The sequence below is a fragment of the Cephus cinctus genome, unplaced genomic scaffold, assembly GCF_000341935.2.
Source record: "Cephus cinctus unplaced genomic scaffold, Ccin1 Ccin1_scaffold1205, whole genome shotgun sequence".
NCBI classification, from domain to species: Eukaryota; Metazoa; Arthropoda; class Insecta; order Hymenoptera; family Cephidae; genus Cephus; species Cephus cinctus.
The window spans coordinates 342,961-360,348 of NW_014333672.1; the positions used below are offsets into that span (position 1 = coordinate 342,961).

Here is a 17,388-nt window from a genome sequence, read left to right on the forward strand (position 1 = left end):
TTATATATTATTTCATTCTGAGTGGAGCATAATTATTTATCTTGATCCATAGTCACGGTGCTAATAATGGAGATAATATTTGAATAATTATCATAAATGACGAATAAATGTAGTTTCATGTTGTTTTATGGAGTTTCTAAAAATTCAAAGCAATCGCTCGATTAGTACAGCTAAGATCAATATTTATCCGATTATAAACTCGGAAGCAGAATCTACATATGTTACTCCGATGGCGGATAGTATATAAATATTCGATTCGATTTCTAGCCATAAAGGAATTTTCGAAGTATTCAAACACCTGCCAATTGCGGAATAAAGATTCAAATTATTGTAAAATTTAATCTACATGGTATAGAGGTATTCATTTGCGCGTGCGCAACGTTGCATACAAGTGGCGCAATCTAGCGTCATTGCTAGTTGATGATTTGTCCATAAGGAAGAATAGGATAGAGAGAGGGATGACTCATTGGCGAAAGTGAGTGAGAGAACGAAGTGTACAGAAACAAGAGATAAGTGGAAGCGAGATAGAGATAGCACTCGCTAAAAGTGGGAGAGTGGCGTGTGTGTGTTTCGTCTCTGAATAACGTTTCTGTAAATTATTTCGTTTTTCTCGACTATTAGCTGCGATAACGTGAAAAGGTGAATTATTACGATTTCTCATAATCTAACAAGGCCGCCAACTTATGATATCATTGAATTTCTTTAACTACATATCCATTTAATTTGGAATATCCTTTGCAAAGAAGTTGCGCGTAATGGACGTGCTGTGGTCAGCTTTGTGATATGAATAACGTCCATTTATATTTTCTCGTACATCGTGAGAACAATTTGTCGAGTATTTCATTCGGAAAGTACATACATATTTAATAAAGTATTGTGCGATCATCAATATGCTGGATGTTGTCCTATTGATATTTCACGTGGAGATATGATTTAGTAGATTTATCGACAGAACTGGCTTGAAAAAAAAATTCGAAAAATGGTCCGTCATAACATCGCACTTGTATTTTTTTCTGGGTTTAGTAGTTTTAGGTGACCTGCAACACTTGAAGTTTCTAAAATTTATAGCTAACCTAAGGTTATTTATAAATAATATAAATTTATAGCTTACCTTCTATTTTGGTGGAAGAGTATATATGAACTTATTCAACATGAAACCTATTAGCATTTAGAAATACTTTGAGTAATAGTGCTTGTCATTGAGCAAGATATTTAAGGTTAAACTACAGAATACGACTTCTTTTTGAAGTTAGCTGTGAATTGTTTACTTTTTTTACACCTAGTCCTTCAAGCAGCACTCGTATTCTGCAGTTTTACCTAAAACAGAGAGGACAACTGGTAAAACTATTATTTGAATTTTCAGATGCCGAATATAAAACTGCAGAGCTCTGATGGAGAGGTCTTCGAAGTTGATGTTGACATTGCGAAGTGCTCTGTCACCATAAAAACAATGCTTGAAGATCTTGGTATGGATGAAGATGAAGAGGAAGTGGTACCGCTACCCAATGTTAATTCAGCTATCCTCCGTAAAGTAATCCAATGGGCTACCTATCATAAAGATGATCCTCCTCCATCGGAAGATGATGAGACAAAAGAAAAACGTACAGATGACATCAGCTCTTGGGATGCAGACTTTTTAAAGGTAATTTTTTTTAATGCAAAGATATCAAATTATCGGAGGATTTTTATTTATTCTTAAAAATATAAATTGTTCTCCATTTTTTTCTAGGTTGATCAAGGAACGTTGTTTGAACTTATTCTTGCTGCAAACTACCTGGATATTAAAGGACTCCTTGATGTTACCTGTAAAACTGTAGCCAACATGATAAAGGGCAAGACGCCAGAAGAGATCCGCAAGACTTTTAACATAAAAAATGACTTCACAGCTTCAGAAGAAGAGCAGGTGCGCAAGGAGAATGAATGGTGCGAGGAGAAGTAGCATGATCCATATGCTGTTTTTTTAAATCTCTTATTCTAAACCTTTTCATTTGTCACATACAAATTTTGATTTTCTGTGACCCACACCTCTGTTTATTGAAGTGACGTAAATGGAAATGTCTCAAATCTAAAAGGAAATCTAACAAAAATGTTTAGTAGCAGGTGTTACTGATTGACCCTCTCTGATTATACAATGTATTTGAGCTGTTATTCCCAGCAAATTCATTTATGCTCCCATTGTTAAGATGCATTGCTTTCAAGCTAGTCTCATTAATATTCCCACCATTGTCTGTTTATTATGGCTACAGTAAATGCCATTTTGCCCCTTGAAGGAAATATCTGTTATATCCTGGGTTGATGAAAGATTTAAAATATCCTTCGGATAAGCTATACTCTTTAATCAAGAGACCCAAATAATAGCTATTAACTATAATCAATAGCTGTTCCTGTCCAATAAACTACTGTACGCTGCAAGAATTGTTTTTTTTCCTCTATATAAATCAGATTCAATCTATCTTTCACTTTTCATTGAAGCATTCAGCAAGTGTAACATGGTCAATTGCTTGCATCCTATGCATCTGTAGTTCTGACTACAGTTATGAACTCTACTCAAATATGATATGAAGAATCTTTATTGATTTAGAGGCAGGCTCTTGATATGCAGCAAGCATTTGCATTTTCGATTTAAAATTATTTTCGCATAAACTTATTAAAAATTTTAGGTTGTACGTAGTCCTTAGAACGTAATGGTAATATCTTTGATATAAAATTGTAAGCTAAGACCTAAGGAAAATATTAAATAATAATTAATCTTAGTAAATTCTTTTTGTGTTCTGTGTAAAATCGGTTGCAGCTGTGAATTACGTGTATTGGAAATAAATATTAATTGAAAAATGTACAATACAATGCCAAAAGTTAATTTGCTATAATTTAGTATTTCTCAAGCAGTAAAACCAACTGAAAGGCAATCTTCATATACGTATGTTCGAACATAACCTATTTTTTGCTACTGTTACTAAATGTTATCACTCTAGAACAGTTTCAGAATTACGGCATATAGGTTGTTTTTATGCTTAATTATACCGTAGCAACGAATGACAATGTATTACATCGTTTTATTCAATTAATAAAAATGTCTGAAGCTAATTCAAAAAGGTAAGACCTGGAATATTAAAAACATATTTATCAAAGATTTAGTTCCAATCTTGTCCTATATCATTAAATTCAAATGTTTTTCAGATTGCTTGAGACAGTAATGTTTAATATTAGTTCAGACTGTGATAATTCTGACACATTTTTACATACACTCTGTGATTGGACTGCACCGGATAATATTGCTATAGAGCATCATTGCAATGAAACAGAAGTGAAACAAATTAAATATTCTGTATTAAAAGATGCTGTAATATATATAACTAATGTATTAAAAGAGTTTGATGCATCAGGATTTATAGGCATTAACTTTGATGTATCTGAATACATTGTACCCATATTGATGCTTGGGTAAACTTTGATATTATATTAAAAAAGCATTGTCTAATTAGGTTTAAAGTTTTTACATTCTTTCAGAATAAATACAAGTGGACTTGGATTTATTAATCTTTTTGATGCAACGTATAGTGAGCTCTATACAAAGTTAAGAATTACATATATATTTTCATCAAATGACATCTCTGAAAGTAATGTTGTACGTCATATAAAAGTACAGAATCAAACGATAAAGCTTTGCAAACTGTGGAATGCTTATATCGAACAAGAAAATAAAGTGGAAAATGAGTACGCATATGTAATCACTACATCCGGATCTACTGGTGAACCAAAAATAGTGAAAGTGACTCATTCGTGTATAGTGCCAAATATTTTAGACTTAAAAAAACTTTTCCAGTTGTCAACAGGTGATAAAATTATACAGCTGACTAGTCTGAGATTTGATCCGAGCATTGTTGAAATATTTTTAAGTTTCTCCTGTGGTGGTACACTTGTAACTGTTACAAAAGAGCTAAAAAATGATATTGAATGGACTCTTAAAATGATTTACGAAAATAGAATAACATTGCTTCAAAGTACACCGTCTGTTCTGTTGTACAAGTGGCCGAGCCAACATTTGCAAAGAACAATTCTCAGTGACAAAAGTGACTTGAGAATTCTGTTAATCGGTGGAGAGTTATTTCCTAAGATATCTATAATTGAGGATATGAAACATGCAGCTAATCAAACAAGAATATTCAACATATATGGCGTAACTGAAGTATCCTGCTGGGCCAGCATTAACGAAATTGACCTAAGAAATCCAAGTAAACTAAAACAGGATCCCTCATATCTTGGAAGACCTTTATCAAATACCATGTTCAAAATTAAAACAGATAATGGTATTTATGACCATGGAAAGGGTGTTCTATTGATTGGTAATGTCAAATAATCCTTGCACTTTAAATGAGTTAAATAGATTTATGTATGAATAAAATTGCAGGAAGTAATTCAAGAATTTGTGAAGTAAACAATGACAAGATTGGTAATCTTGAAAGACCTGTTTTCCGCGAGTCGGGCGATTTAGTGAGAGTGAGTCAAATGTTATCATTAACAACGTATACTAAAATTGATAATTAAAAATACGCCTCATTGCAGATTGATGAGCATGGTGATGCCTTTTACGAAGGACGTGTTGGCGTCGAAATAAAACGATTCGGCAACAAATTGAATACAGACGTATTAAGAAACACCATTTTAAAATTGAATTTCGTTAAGAACTGCATTCCTTTGTGGGACGAAGAGAATTACAAGTTATACGTTTGCATTGTTACGTGTAATTCGACTAATGAATTTAAAAAAATATCACGGTACAAAGAAGAGATTATAAATGAGCTGAAAAAATTATCCCATCTTTATATACCAGACAAAATCCATTTCATCGATGACGTCGAATTGACTGTCAACGGAAAATTATGTACACATGCATTACTAAAAATATGTAGTAACGTGCAAAAATGCAATGTACAGCAGACAATGTCACTTGTACCAAATATCAAAGAAAGGTTCAAAAATATTTGGACACATTATATTTCTTCTATCGAAGCTGGTTTTTTGCAGCTTGGTGGAACTTCTGTAGTTGCTCTTCAAATGTCTATGTCTTTGAGCGAAGCATTAAAAAGTGAATATCCAAAATTGATTGGAATGCTACTCAGAGATGAAAACTTTGAAGCATGTTTAACATATATTATGGAAGAGTCCAAAAACATAAGAATTACTGAAAGTAATGTACACGAAGATAAAATAAGTCAAGAACTGAATTCGCACGTAAATGTTGAATCGCACGTTTTAACTAATGATGGAGCTGTTCTTGAAAATTATACCAATTGCGAGTGGCAAAAGAGCAAAGGAAAAACTACAGGACACGTCTTAGTAAAGGAGAGAAATGTTGCACAATTGGATTTTCGAATAGAATTGTGGAAAAAATATAATTTACAAAAATGCATTGATGCATCTCCAACAATGTTTCAAACAGCAAGGTATGTATTTAAAAGTATTAAAGCAATATGCGTGAGATTACATACTATTGAGAAACGAAATTAATTATATTATAAACCTGATATTATAAGATAGTTAAAAAATTATGATAGGGAAAGCTGTAAATAATGATTTATTGTCCTGTTTTATTTAGTGGTCAATTATTTGTCACTGTTAGTTCTCATTCTGGTAAAATTTTGACTACTGAATTGAACTCTACTGATTGTGCTTCTTATGAAGTTCGACTGCCAGGTCGGCTACTTGCATCTGTACTAGTTCTGGGTAATTTTAAAGGTGTCATTGGTACGTACTCAAAATAAAACTGAAAATAGACTGTGGGTATAATAAAATTTAAAAAATTTCAGGCTGTACTAATGGTTACCTATACTGCTTAAATCTGAAGACAGGAAATATTTACTGGCAATTCAAAACTGCCAATGAAATAAAGGGTACAGCTATTACATGTGAAAATAAGGAATATCTTTATGTAGGATCCTACGATCATTACCTTTATTCTCTACGAACAAAGGTAAATACTTAGCAGTACCTGTTGATGATGAGAATTGAAAAATTTAATTTTTTTCTCAAGTGCGGTTCACAAGTATGGTGTACTGATATTGGCCATGGTAATATATCTTCAAGCCCTGTTATAAATAACAACCTAGTATTCTTTGGGACACAAAGTGGAGCTTGCGTAGCTGTCTACAAAGATAATGGTAAAAAATATTGGTTACGCAAGATGCAAGACCCTATTTTTACAACTCCAGTTATCACGGAAAAGGAGACTATTATATTTTCAACTGTCGCTGGAGAAATCTTTTCATTCGATATGGATGGTCACTTGGTAAAGGTTTAATAACTTTACATTTCATTACTGACTCTGCATTCTTATAAACCCCCTGTATCTTCTGCAGCTCTGGAACATTCGCGTGACAGGAAATATCTTCTCAGATCTTGTCATACACAAAGACCCGTCAAAGAATTTTGAAAGTATCACCTTCGCCAGCAAAAACAAAGTTATCTACAACATAGAATTAAAGGATTCAAGAAATCCGCTATTAAATCTAATAGCAGAAATGAAGGAACCAATAGTGGCAACACCTCATTGTGAAACTGGACTAATAATCATCGTAGAAGTGAATGGTACACTATCAGTTATTAATTCTTTAACTGGTAAAGTCCTGACAAACTTTCATATGGAAGGTGCAAGTTTCTCATCAGCAGTAATGCACGAGAATTTCATTGCAGTAGGTTGTCGCGATGATAACTTGTATATTCTAAAAATGATTGTTACGCAGAAGCAGTGTCCTTAACTTTAGATTATTACTGATGCAAGACTGACTGATCGAATGGTAATATTTATCAATGGCAAAGAACAAGCAAGATAATACACCTTAATACAATATTCATTTATTCCGAATGAAGAGTTCCTATTACAGTGCTAATTTATAGTTGTTGAGAGTAGTCTTCGAGCAATGAGACACAGAGGCCTTTAAACAAAATTTTCCTACTGTGCACCTTATTCCTATTCCTTTTCATTCCTTCAAGTCTGCTGATCATTTCATGTCGAACAGATTATTTGGCTCCGCAATTGCAAGACAGACCGAACTGGATGTCATACTTTCCAATGTTTATTCGCTTATAACTAATAATATTATGATACACTCACGGTAACAAAGTAATATTTCTGTTCGCAAGCTAATCTAAAATCTCAATGCAGCTTTTATTCTTCTAATTTTTTTTAAATATAATCTTCCATTACCCGACCATTCGATAAATGCCATTTAAATTCTTCTTCTTTCTTTTGGATTCCATTCTCCTGATTTTAAAAGTTCCTACCGTAATTGAACGAAATCTAACGTTATAATGCGTGTGTGATTTTTTGTTTGACATTCTTCAAAGTGTTCATCCATCTTCGTATTATTTATATCCGATAATGTTATACACGTAGCCCATGCACTTTCATTTTGCATTTTCGGTATGATATATCCTTTTAGATTTTACACAACATGATAGATATTATAATAACATTCCCTATCTCTAATCAGAGGCATCCCATTCGTATTATGCGCGTAAGAAGTGCTCAACACTGTGAGTGTTGATAAAGCGATGACTTTTATTTTTCACCAGTCAGCAACATGATATAGCATCAAGTCTTTAAATAGTTCTCGTTCGTTTCTATTATGATATTTCGTTTTCATCTTTAGACTGTATAATATGTTTTCAGGTATTTAAAATATGATACACTTCTTGTACAGAAAAAAAGTACATGCTATATAGGTAATCGCCAAAGAAATTGGCGCAACCATGAATATTGACACAAGCACGTTCATTCTCTTTGTTTAGGAATACTTTTGTTCTTTTCTTAATCAAGAATATTATTAGAATTGCAATTAAATTTATTGTACGTGAACAAAAGGAATTTTAGGAATGGTGAACGATAATTTCCAAAGTATATACGGCCGTTAGGCTCTAGAGTAATTGTTCATTTCTTTTTCTTTGTAAAAAATCATCAAGGATACCTCATATGGTTAACTTTTGTAGTTTCTTTTCTTTATCATATTTAACTTCCATCCTTCATACCTTTTGTTTATTTTGTTTTACCTCTAATGTCCATTCGTTAATTTAATTACAGACGCCCGGTAATATTCTTCTTTTTCTCGTAACCAGAATCTTTTTTTTTGCACTTTTCCCTTAGGATACGTACATTCCTGTGACAGTATACCCTTCCTTCCTTTCTTTATGGCTGGTTCCTCCAATGAGGAGATATGCCAGGACAGTATACCCGATAGTTGACAAGAGTATGAATAACATTGCTTACTTAGTAGTACGTGATGCGTGAATTCTTTTAGATCAGGTTCCACTCAGACCCTGCGTCCAAGTGGGGAAGGTCGCTCAATTATCTGACTAATTAGGGTTACTGATCTTCGTCGCCTAATTCATGCTTAACCTTCTTGAAATCGAATTCCTCCCCAGTCGCGCGTTTGAAGATATCAAGGACGTCGAGACAAGTCGTCTCGAAGTGCGTCGTCGCGTCGTAACTCGTTGAGATGAAGACTTGACTGTTAAGTCCATCATCCGTAGGTTCCAAGTAATCGGATACGGAAACAAATTTTTGTCTAATAGGGCCTAGTAGATCAAGACCCGGTTTAATTTCTGTCTCCGGGTTGCCTGTCTCTACGGTGGTAGAAACCATGGCGATGAACCAACCCTTTGCAGCTACCTGGTGCGTGTGCGACACCAGGGAGACGTAGATGTCGGAATTACGATTTACCTTGAATTGAAAGAATCACGGATGCTCACAGGGTGCGATTGTTGGTTGAATGAAAAATCAAGCTTGACACGTTAAGTGTTTAAAGTAAAAATCATTTGTTAGCTCTTACCTGCTTCTGTGGAATGATGATTTGCGTAGAGAGAGCATCTCCTGTTCCTGGTATCGGATGGTCCAAGAGACAGATGCACCTTATGACTTGTCCCACTTTCTTGACTTTATCAGGAACATAGGTGGGGTCGCAAAAAACTTGCTTGCATGCGGCTACTTCTTCTCCAGAACGAACACCGACCACCTTTCATAAAATAGAGGTTAAGTTTCAATTAGATTCTAGCAGTGGTGCCACCGTTGAGATAGATACTGGTTTAATGATTTTTACCTTGCCATCTTTCATGACTATCTCGTCGATGCGCTTGTCTAGCATATACGTGCCACCGTAAATAGCACTAAGCCTAGCAAAGCCCTGAGGAAGTTCTCCAAGGCCGTACATGGGATAGAGGTATGGTGATTTTCCATAGCGTGCTAAACTGTCACTGTACAGTTTAATTCTACGAATAGTATTGATGGCGCTCTGACCAATATACTCATCATCTCTAAGAAGATCAATTAGGAGAGTAAGTACATGTAAGGGATCACATTGAGTATATTATTCGTATGTTTCTAACCTGTACAAGGCAAGAGCATGGCCAGTAAAATCCTGAGTATTCTTATCAAGGCTGAACTTGTTGTACAGAGCACTCATGTTATTATTGTACGGATCAAAGCCATCCCATGTCTTAGGGTCATCCTCTTGCATATTTTGCACCCAGACAAGAAAATTGCGGAAACGTCTCTTTTCAAAGAGACCCATCAAATCACTAGACAGTGCTTCATGCTGGTCAATCGGCACTTTGGAGATCTTGCCAGACTTGTACACGTAAGAACCTTCCACAGACTTGAACTCCAAGTATCTAGTGACACCAGTGTGAATAAGAAGTTTGACCAGCAAACCATTGGCCATCAGGAACTTGGGAATTAAGTCAACATTCCAGTCACGTCCACGACCATAGTTCTCATCAGGAGGAGGAGCCTTGAATTTACTACACAAATAAAGATAAAACTTTATAAAAATAAGAAATCTCATCAAAGATTCCCATACACAAATCTCTATAAGTAAAAAATTGTAATAAAATTAAATAATTAGCTTTACATTCTACTGCTAAACAAGAATAGGGACAATTTCATTCCCATATTGGCTTTGCAATGTATATAATCACAGTTACCTTTTAAAACTAAATTAGTCATAAAATGTGCAAACAATAAGTACAGCCTTATTTTGAACAGGGTGATTACTAAAAGATGCGAACGTAGAAGGCTACTGTAACGGTACTGTAAACGAATACTGACACGTTATAAAGTCATGGCCAACCATCGTTCAAAGCAACTGAAATCAGAGCGATAAAAAACGGAAGGGGAACAGCGTGGCCTAGAATTTGAAAGAAAAACCACCGGCATTTCAAGATTAAGAAAGACATTAAAAATTCAACAATTTTACGTACTATCATTTTCAGCGCTTATACTATATTCAAAACACTTATTTTCAAAATAAAAAAGAATGAGAGCGATCGATGAATGTATGTTAACTATCACAGATTATACGTCCATTTGACAATTTAGTGAGCGTTTTATTTGCATCTACTAAATGCTAAGTTGAAACAGTGAACAAATGATCGGACGTGCGCTCTTGATCCCCACCGATTAATTTCGCAACGACTCCAGCGTGTCGGAAATTCTTCAGCAGGGCCGTAAATGATGGTAAGAGGCAGGAAATATCGTCTTCCGCATAGCAACACTAGATTTTTCAAAGTTCCTGAGTAAAAGTATCGGTAACGTTCCAGAGCAGAGTTACAGGAAGGTATAATTTGATATTCGCCTGAAGCCACGTCAAATATATATTATAAAGGACTGATTAATAAATTACGCTTGAGTCTAACAGTACAGAAATGTTTGATGTTCTTTGGATATGTGACATAACTAAGAAATAGTCAAAATATAGACTTTGTGTGCTGCATTTTTTTAATGCAATAAAAAGAGCATTATTTAATACTTTGTTGAAATAATACAGAAACGGGATGTTGGCAGATAGTTTGTTCTGATTATGAATATTTTCAACGTCTTTCTGCAGGAACAAAGCAATTATATTAATGCTTGGGCAATTATGATATATATTTGACAAACATGTCAGTTCATAAAAACAAAACGAGTGGTTAAGCAGTTGTTATGATTAAATAATTCATAAAATGTATTTTATCTTTTACTTTCCAACAAAGTGAGCTTAATTCCAACGTTTATTTACGAAAACAAAAGATTCGAATTGACATTTAAAAGAATTCGTTATCTGTTTCAAAATACATATTTATTAATTACCAAAAAAGAATGATTTTAAAGATAAACATTCCGTAATATAGCAAGTTGTTATTGCACTGATAAATGATGGAACTTTAATCGATAATCTTCATCACTATTTTCTTAGATAAATAATTCCGTCTATCTGGAAACGTTATAGATATTTTACTTCGATATAAAATATTAAACCTGACACATAAACGAAAAACGCCATTCCGTATAATGAAGTAAGAAAATTGTGAAAATCCATATCTATATCATTTTATAAAATAAAATTACTTCAACAGAATTCGAGCCTCCTGCTCGTTACCCTGAGTGTCCGCTCCTGCATCCTAAGGATTCTTTTATGAACAAAACCATCAGATTCCATCAACCGTGAACGAAATCTTCTACGTGACCAAAAAACGTCTGTGCCGGCCTGGCCGATCATTGTTGATTCTTGTTCAACGTGAACGGAGCATAGAGTACACGGCGAAAATATGTTCGTCGAAAGTGGTTTCGCAAAAATCAATATTCCTAGAGTTCCACGTAGAATTATAGAGGGACGAGAGGACACGGAGAAGAGAGAGAAAGGGAGGGAGGGAGAAAAAAGAGAAGGACAAATCTAGTTACAGTAAGAGTAAGAGAGATATCCCGACATACCAAGAAAGAAAGTAAGAGCACTAGAGCAATAAATAAAGAGAAAAAAAAGTGAGCTCCTCTTCACGAGGGTAGGATATTGTCTATAATGAACTACAATGACTATCATAATGACGATGATAATTATAACGATAATCATACCTGAAGAGATCCTCGAGTGGCGTGATGGATGCGGATTCACCACCGTAGTACTTGTTGCGGTCTACGTGGAGTACTTTTTTCCCGCTGACCGATAACATCCCCGAGAGGATGCATTCCTTGAGCCCAGTACCAAGGACCACTGCGTCGTATTCCTCATCCATCCTGATATTTAGGTCGCTAACTGTTAAGCACTCTCGATTATCTGGTCGTTAAAACGTGAACTCACTGGGTTGATTAATTCAACTAGGAGAGTGGAAGTTGACCGCACGGATGCGAACTCGCAGACCTATTATGCCGGAACGCGAAAGAGGATAAGCTACGATATTAAAGCCTGATCGGAATTACTTGACCGACTGGTCTGACTATATCGTGGTTGATCTCACTTCGTGTCTGACTCTGTGAATGCCTGACTGATTGTTTCCTTGCTTACTTGTTCGCCTGTCTTCCTGCCTATTTCCTTTCTCAAATACAAGCCTACTTGCTTGCCTCCTCTGATGCTACGTCAATTCCAATCCCCACCTTCATTCTTACACCCAAACACAAGGCTGATTCCCAAAGAATGGTCATTTACTCGACCCAATCTTCGTTCACCAATTATACGTTTTCTATAGATGATACAAGAGTATTCCGCACTTGCGATTCGTTTCTTTTCCATAGTTAAATAAGAATCAAGCTTAATTCTTCCATTTGAACCTTAAGATCCGTTCATAGTCAACATTCTGCTCTAACGGAAATCGAGGCCTTTCACTGGTTGGCTACAACGGCATGAACCAATCCTCAAGCACATCTTCTTTGCATTTAGGTAAATGGACAGTATCTATACTAGCTTAGTTTCCACTGTGCAGAGTTAAAACAGAGTCAAGCAGCCCTATTGATCAATTCCATTCAACCCCTATACGTGATTGGTTAACTCTGTTTAAACTCTGCACGGTGGAAACTAAGCCACTGAAAATACACGAATCCATGTATGTGAATAAATTCTTAACCGGCAGATGGCGGTGCAAGCGTCTCTTTAGAAACAGTGTCGAAACGTCAGCTGGCTGAAGTTGCTTGTGTGACCAAATTCTGTGGTCAGTTCACTCGCTTCGGTGCAGCGAGTAGGTCAGAGATTGGGGAGTGATGTGTGTCGTTAATTTCGTGACATTCCTTAAAGCAAGTTCCGGGTGAACAATCGTGTTTCTTTCCAAACAGGATATTTATATGCGCGAGTGTTTGATTGTCACTTTTACTTTTATTTACCTGACAAATTTGCGTCTTCTCCAACCGGGAGTAATCGTGTCCGCGAGTGTCTGTTCGCCAACGTTTGAACGTAGTGGACGGATCAAGATGATGCTTAGGCAGGAGGGGATGCCTGTGGGATTCTGCAAATCTTAAGCGGACGCTTAGTAAAGGGATTTCTTCAGAAGAATTAACAAGATCAAGTGACCGAGATCAAGAAGCCCTGAAAAATGTGAGTGTGAACTTGCGCGTCGCAGGTTAGGATACTGCTTTGTGTATCTCCGAGGTTCGAGCATGTGCGAATGCTACAGGTTGCTACAAACTTTGAAAACGCGAATCAGACTCTCAACGAAATACTCGCCAGCGAGGATTTATATCGAGGTTAGGATATTTAAGCGTGTCACGTATTCCCTCGTTTGATTGTTTAAAAACGATGGATGCAGTTGGCGTCCATTTGATCCATTGACAATTTGTTGCGAGCATTGTTGATCAATGCTCAAATCTTTTTGCATTATCAGATCAATTGTTTTGTATAACAAGGATACTAAGTAATCCGTCATTAAATTATATTTAAATCGATCGCTATGCATTATTATCGCTTTACTGGGTTTTAAATGTCGTTAACGCTCCAGATTTGAATGCCATCATGATAATCTGTGTAGGCAGTTTTGATGGGTTTAGTTAGAACCGAGCGAATTAGTGTTTTTATCCTCTTTTGAGAACGTTTGAATATGGCGAAGAAGAAAAAATATATTGTAAGAACATCATGAACATGTTCTTTTCATAACTTGCTCAAGCTGTGTTCGCAACTCTTATGTAAGGGTTAATAAGATTGAGACGTGAATGGATTTTAAGTAGCTACAATTAACCCACGTGTCTTCTTACATTGGATTCTCCGCACGATGTCTTCTGAAAAATGCTTTTATTTTCATTCTCAAAGGCCCGTCAATTTCCGGCCTTTTTATTCCACCCCATTGTACATTTTCCCGCAAGACAAGACTTCTCAAAGTATTAGTACGACCACTCGTAGAACGGTCGACTATTTTTAAAAGTACTCTGCTTCAAAGAAGCTCTGATGACTTTTCACTTCTGTTTTACTTTACTCGCCAAATCTCATTAGTTTCTATTCGTATTCTCTTTTTCTATAGACGTCATCTGTTACAACGATACAATATCGTACAGTTAGGCCATTTCTTTATGAGAGGCCATCTTCTTATAGTACTCATCATATAAGAGTCATCTGAATGTATAACATTTAAACCTTGCATCATTACAAAACTGTTTATTTGGTTTCCATGGTTACGATCACTTATGGCCATTATAAACTTCTCGAATAACACTGTGAAATTTCTTACACTGTAATCGCCGTCGGTATTCAAAAGTGTTTCTCGACCCGATTGTCATAGAAAGTAATTCTTACAGTGAATTCTTACAGTTGTTATTCAGCACCATTGGGTGATGCTCGTTCGGGTGAAAATGTAATTTCTCGAAGGAAAAGAAAAAAGATGGAAATGATACATCAGCTCTTCGGCGCCATTACACGTTAAACGCGAAGCGACGGGGACGCTTAGAGCTTCGTGAAAATTTGGACGTTTAATTTAGATGAAGATTTTTTGAAATCATTTCACGTGGAAAAGAGTTTAATTTAAATGCCTCGTTGAAACAATGGTTTCAGCCAGATAATTATTGATAAATTATTCTAAGTGGTATAGAACCGTTATCGGTGTTCATTTTATAACGAAAGATCGTACAATTGTAAACTGATTTTTTCGCTTTTTCAGTTTTGCAACTTGAAGTCACTTGATTGCTCGCATAAATTATATTAATAAAATTTAGTGTCTGACATCTGATTCGATAATTTAGAGAATTTAATTGCTATGTGATTTTCTGTTTATTATGTTGACTTGTTGTCAGAAGTGTTTCGCGGTTTACGATACAGTATCCACTTTCGGTAATTAATCCATGCTGCTGATAATATCAATAATTCACTCTGTTATCAAACTCATCTATAATCTTCTCTTCGTTCGAAATCTCTTGAAATTTCACTAATTATTCACGTGCCCAAACACATGTAGACGTTCCAAACTTTTTGTTTAGCTACGTGCATCGGTTTACAGTCTTGGTAAACAAGCACAAGTTTCATTAAACAAAACTGAAATCAAACGTAAGAGATACAAAAGGAACCGGATATGCGAAGAAAATAAAATATTTATCGAAATCCTCTTGAAAATTTGATCTTTTACAACGAGACGCATTTGAAAATATATTATACTGTGAATTGGAATATTTATAACAGTCCGATGGCAATGATATTCTACGTCTTTGACTTTCTTCCTGAGTTTTGTATACCTGTGGATCTATAGTCTGTTCAAGGTAACTGATACGTGATCCTAGGTAAAGATATATGGCTATAGACGAGCGTGCCGATTTTAGTCGTTCGTCATCGACCTGACTTACGAAGGTGATTTGATAAATAAAAAATATTTTTGATTTATCAAACAGATGTGCCAGTATGTCCGAGAGCGTCGTGCAAGCAGCAGCGTGCGACACCGAGAAGAGGACCTCGTCGCTCTACGTTTTCCCAGGTCCAGGTCAACCGTCACTACCTCCGCCATTGTCGTTAGCCCTATCTCTGGTATCCGAATCCTCATCAACGTCATCCTCACCGAGCCTAGCTCATCAACATCAGCAGCAGCAGCAGCAGCTGCAGCCGCTACCGAACCAGCCGCAGCCAAGTGTCTCGACGATTTCAACGACGTTGTCGAACGTCGTGAGCGCAGGGATAGGATTAGGAACAGGAAGACCGGTGAACTCGAAGACACATGCCAGGTCGGCGAGTCACGGCGGAGTCCTCGCGAGCTCGAGCTTGCAGGCCGTCTCGGCTGGTGCGTTGGGTCGACCTTCGGCCTTGAAGAAGCCAGGTCATCAGAGGGCCTTCAGCCAAGGTCAAGTCGTGGATGTACAAGGTCAACCGGTGAGCGGACACAGCCGCGTTGGCTCAAAGACCGACTTCATTTTGCCTCCTGGACATCGGGAAGAACCAAGACCAACCAGCAACTCCAAAGTCCCTTCCTTTCGTGGCCATTCCCGGCAAGCTTCCAGGTCAGTTCAATTATTTCCTAGTCTGCTCTTTCGCTTCTGCACTCGTGGCCATTGATTTTTCTTTTTATTATTTAATCGGTATCACTCAACTTCCGGCAAAGGATTCCACCAGCGAGAAATAAGTAATACGCGTGCTTGAAGGTACACCCGATTAATGGAATCCCTCTGGTATTATTAGGTACACAGTGTATATAGGCTCGGGATATAATGCCATGGACTGCACGTTACGAACTGTTTGAGTAAGCCGTACACTCTTAACCTCTGCTTAAAGTTTCTATAGATAGATTTATTTAGAATCGTTCGGAAGAGAAGCCGGCTTTCAATTTATTATACGGGACGTCACGTCCGGATTTACCTCTTTGCGCCTCTAATTCCGACCCAAGTCCTTGTTATTACAATTATTCGTCATTGACGCATCACGTAATTATAATCCCGCGTCAGAGACTCTACGATTATCAAATCGTTCCTGATATACCTATACTTAAATAATACAGCTTGATACTACGGTGAGCCTTTTTGATGCTTTCGATACAGGTCAGAGTCGATATACACTATTCGACGTAGCGCAGCGCCACCATGGTGGAGGAGAGCGTGGGCACGATGCTTTGGGTCCATTCCGGAGGAACCGCGACTCAGAACTATAGTCCCAAATCATCTGGTACCACCAAAGACGCCAAAGAGTCAGCATCCCAATGGCATCAGGGTGGACAACAGGTGTGTCATATATTTTTTTTTTCCTTTGTATAATAATTTTACTAATTTTTTAAAATATAATTATACCCGGAGTTTAGTTAGCTGTTCCTATAGTGGTTCCGTTCCATGTCTGTCCAGGGTACGCACAACGAAGTATACGGCACTGAGCTTCCTGCCACGTAACCTCTTGGAGCAATTCCACCGTGTCGCAAATCTCTACTTTATCTTCATAGTATTACTAAACTGGGTTCCTGCCATCAATGCCTTCGGCAAGGAGGTCGCCATGATACCCGTCGTCTTCGTACTCGGCGTTACAGCTCTCAAAGACTTCTTCGAGGACAGACGACGCCTTGCAAGCGATCAGCGAGTCAACAATTCGACCTGTCGGGTTTACGCAATGTGAGTTATATAATTGTAATGTGCCTCAATCAATGTACTTGTACTAACATACATTTTTTTTTTTTTTTTTTTTTTTTTTTTTTTTTTTTTTTTTTTTT

The 17,388-nt window shown here is 36.6% G+C and overlaps 4 protein-coding genes across 11 annotated transcripts in view; 3 read left to right on the forward strand and 1 right to left on the reverse strand.

Moving 5' to 3' along the window:
- Window positions 1-497: 497 nt before the first annotated feature.
- LOC107272618 (S-phase kinase-associated protein 1) lies at window positions 498-2,836 on the forward strand. Of its 2 annotated transcripts, none has more exons than XM_015749926.2 (3): window positions 498-639; window positions 1,364-1,642; window positions 1,730-2,836. In XM_015749926.2, exons 2-3 carry the CDS (start codon window positions 1,364-1,366, stop codon window positions 1,937-1,939), a joined length of 489 nt encoding a protein of 162 aa, XP_015605412.1. In that variant the 5' UTR covers window positions 498-639; the 3' UTR covers window positions 1,940-2,836. The 2 variants fall into 2 exon arrangements, with proteins under 2 accessions (XP_015605412.1, XP_015605411.1); XM_015749925.2 differs by lacking the exon at window positions 498-639 and adding an exon at window positions 806-982.
- Window positions 2,837-2,953: 117 nt separating this feature from the next.
- LOC107272615 (beta-alanine-activating enzyme) lies at window positions 2,954-6,755 on the forward strand. Its single transcript, XM_025089955.1, has 10 exons — window positions 2,954-3,093; window positions 3,178-3,441; window positions 3,508-4,343; window positions 4,409-4,497; window positions 4,564-5,444; window positions 5,597-5,745; window positions 5,808-5,971; window positions 6,032-6,286; window positions 6,357-6,689; window positions 6,741-6,755. The coding sequence occupies exons 1-10, from the start codon at window positions 3,008-3,010 to the stop codon at window positions 6,753-6,755; spliced, it is 3,072 nt and encodes a 1,023-aa protein (XP_024945723.1). The 5' UTR covers window positions 2,954-3,007.
- A 75-nt stretch (window positions 6,756-6,830) lies between these two features.
- On the reverse strand, window positions 6,831-12,416 carry LOC107272616 (rab GDP dissociation inhibitor alpha). Of its 3 annotated transcripts, XM_015749924.2 has the most exons (6): window positions 12,262-12,416; window positions 11,879-12,164; window positions 9,379-9,792; window positions 9,093-9,306; window positions 8,826-9,008; window positions 6,831-8,716 (listed from the first exon to the last, which is right to left on the reverse strand). In XM_015749924.2, exons 2-6 carry the CDS (start codon window positions 12,037-12,039, stop codon window positions 8,360-8,362), a joined length of 1,329 nt encoding a protein of 442 aa, XP_015605410.1. In that variant the 5' UTR covers window positions 12,040-12,164; window positions 12,262-12,416; the 3' UTR covers window positions 6,831-8,359. The 3 variants fall into 3 exon arrangements, with proteins under 3 accessions (XP_015605410.1, XP_024945643.1, XP_024945644.1); XM_025089875.1 differs by lacking the exons at window positions 11,879-12,164; window positions 12,262-12,416 and adding an exon at window positions 10,252-10,272; XM_025089876.1 differs by lacking the exons at window positions 11,879-12,164; window positions 12,262-12,416 and adding an exon at window positions 9,976-9,994.
- Window positions 12,417-12,941: 525 nt separating this feature from the next.
- The window catches only part of LOC107272619 (probable phospholipid-transporting ATPase VD), a 25,379-nt gene continuing 20,932 nt past the window's right edge, over window positions 12,942-17,388 (forward strand). For 4 of the 5 annotated variants that reach the window (XR_001539001.2, XM_015749930.2, XM_015749927.2 and 1 more), the window contains exons 1-4: window positions 12,942-13,328; window positions 15,599-16,198; window positions 16,733-16,912; window positions 17,030-17,290. Coding sequence is in view for 4 of the 5 variants with exons in the window: in XM_015749930.2 (XP_015605416.1) it covers window positions 15,609-16,198; window positions 16,733-16,912; window positions 17,030-17,290 (1,031 nt within the window). In the remaining variant the exon portion in view is untranslated. Of the gene's footprint in view, window positions 13,329-13,387; window positions 13,478-15,598; window positions 16,199-16,732; window positions 16,913-17,029; window positions 17,291-17,388 lie in introns of those variants that run through there. The other variant, XM_015749928.2, reaches the window with a different exon arrangement.